The sequence below is a fragment of the Egretta garzetta genome, unplaced genomic scaffold (assembly GCF_000687185.1).
Source record: "Egretta garzetta isolate BGI_Z169 unplaced genomic scaffold, ASM68718v1 scaffold51, whole genome shotgun sequence".
Taxonomy (NCBI): Eukaryota; Metazoa; Chordata; class Aves; order Pelecaniformes; family Ardeidae; genus Egretta; species Egretta garzetta.
The window spans coordinates 2,926,238-2,928,235 of NW_009258549.1; the positions used below are offsets into that span (position 1 = coordinate 2,926,238).

General features: G+C 62.2%; 1 protein-coding gene across 1 annotated transcript; it reads left to right on the forward strand.

Annotated features, from left to right (window-relative positions):
- Positions 1 to 125: 125 nt before the first annotated feature.
- CBY1 (chibby family member 1, beta catenin antagonist) lies at positions 126 to 1,404 on the forward strand. The gene is made up of 4 exons (XM_009647747.1): positions 126 to 236; positions 299 to 500; positions 585 to 700; positions 1,324 to 1,404. The coding sequence occupies exons 1-4, from the start codon at positions 126 to 128 to the stop codon at positions 1,402 to 1,404; spliced, it is 510 nt and encodes a 169-aa protein (XP_009646042.1).
- The last annotated feature ends 594 nt before the right edge of the window (positions 1,405 to 1,998 follow it).

Sequence of the window (1,998 nt, forward strand, 5' to 3'; positions counted from 1 at the left end):
TCGCTCGGTGGCAAGAAAGGGGCGGGTGCCCCCTGACAGGAGCTCCCAACGGTGCCGCTTCCCTCCTGCGGAGCGGCTCCCTGACCAGATCCGGAGGTAAAACCGGAATAGCTCGGGGTAGCGCCATGCACCCCACCCGCGGCCCGCAGTTCTTTCACCTAACGCTTCCCACCGCTGGTCTCCAAGCCCAGGGAGGTGAGCGTGTGTTTGGGCGGGAGAAAGCGCGGGCGCCGGCAGTGAGAGGAGCCAGTCCCCTCCTGCAGCAGCACACGACTGAAAGCAGGGTGTCGGGCTCCAGGGCCGGTCGGGCCAGCGGCTTCCGTTGGAACGCCGGTCGCTGAGGAACGGGAGAGCTTTGGATTTCTGTGAAAGGCTGAGTGTGATCTCCCTGCAGCTGGACAGATCGACCCGTGAGATTGAGCTGGGCCTGGAGTACGGCACCCCCACCATGAACCTCGCTGGCCAGAGCCTCAAGTTTGAAAACGGCCAGTGGGTGGCAGGTAGAGTTCAGCTTGCCTCGCTTTGCTCCCAGGTAGCCACGGTTGCCCGACAAGGCCGGTTTTGACCTCTTTCTTTTCCTCCAGAATCAGGAAGCTTCACGGGGGATCGCAGGGAAATGCAGCGCTTGCGCAAACGAAACCAGCAGCTAGAGGAAGAAAACAACCTCCTTCGGCTGAAAGTGGATATTCTGCTGGACATGGTGAGTCTTTGCCAAATGGCCACCAGCCCAGAGCGGCGGAGATGCCCAAATGGAGGGTGCTGGGATCGCCAAAGGAGGCCGATGGTGCCGCGCCCCGCTCTTTCTCCTTTAACCTTGCTGTGCAAGACAACTTTAAGGGCAAAGCGACCGTGGGAGTGAAGTGTGACCCTGCCTGCGAGGAGAGGGGAAGGTTCCCCCCGCAGCAGAGCTTGCCTTTTGCAAACGCTGTGACTGATGAGATGGGAGCCCCCGCGAGCCCCGCGTCTCCCCTCTCCCTTTCTGCGCGAGTACGGCCATCTTCTTGCCCCTCCGGCCTCTTCCCTAACTGTGAAACGGCATTACAGCCACCCCGCCTGGTCACGGAAGATTTAAAGTTTCCATCTGCTGTGACGAGCGGTGTGACGTCTCTTCTATGTGCAAACCTATGGACGAAAGAATTCCCAAGCCCTAAATAAACTGAAATTCCACCTTACCCAGGGATCACAGCTTTCACACCTAAAACCCAGAGACGTTCTGAGTGAAACAGAATCCATGCGCGTTTGCAGTCTGTTCAGTGATTCAGCCTTTACATCAGTCTGGAGTAGCAGCAGCTCACTCTTGTCAATGTTTGCTGTCCCTTGCAGCTCTCCGAGACCACAGCCGAGTCCCACCTGATGGAGAAGGAGCTGGAGGAACTGAAGAACCGCAGCCGGAGGCGGAGGTGAAGAAGAGGAGGCCGCTGGGGGACGGGGGAGCGGGGGGGCTGCCCCTGGGCGTGGGGTGCCGGGGCTGGCTCGGGCCTCCCCGCCCCGTCAGTGCTGCGCTCGGGTGCTTCGCTCCACGGAACCGCGACTCACAAGGTGCCCCCGGTGTTGTGGGGTGCTGTAGGCACCGCGCGACGGCTGCTCCGGCACCCCGGGTGAGCCGCGCTGTGCCGCTCCCGATGAGCACCCGCGCTCTCCCTCGGAGCGTCTTCCTCCCCGCAGCCCCGCGGTTGGTACCCTCTTCCCTCAGGCAGCCTGGCAGCAGGCCGTGGAGAAGATCCGCCTCCGGGTGGGCACCCCCTCCCTGCTTTCTGCCCTTAAAAACGCGGGGAGACCCCCGCTCCCCCAGCCCGGCCCCCCGGGGAGGGGGGGCTCTGCAGGTTTCACCGCTTGCCTTCGGCGGGCAGGGTGCCCGCGGTGCTTGTTCTCGAAGGGTTCTGCGTACTTTCTATAAAAATCTGCTTTGAAAACCGGATTCTGCGGGTGTTTGTTACGTAAAGGGTCGTGCTGCGAGCTGGGGGGGAACCGGAATGGGGAGCGGGGCGGGCGGCCCGG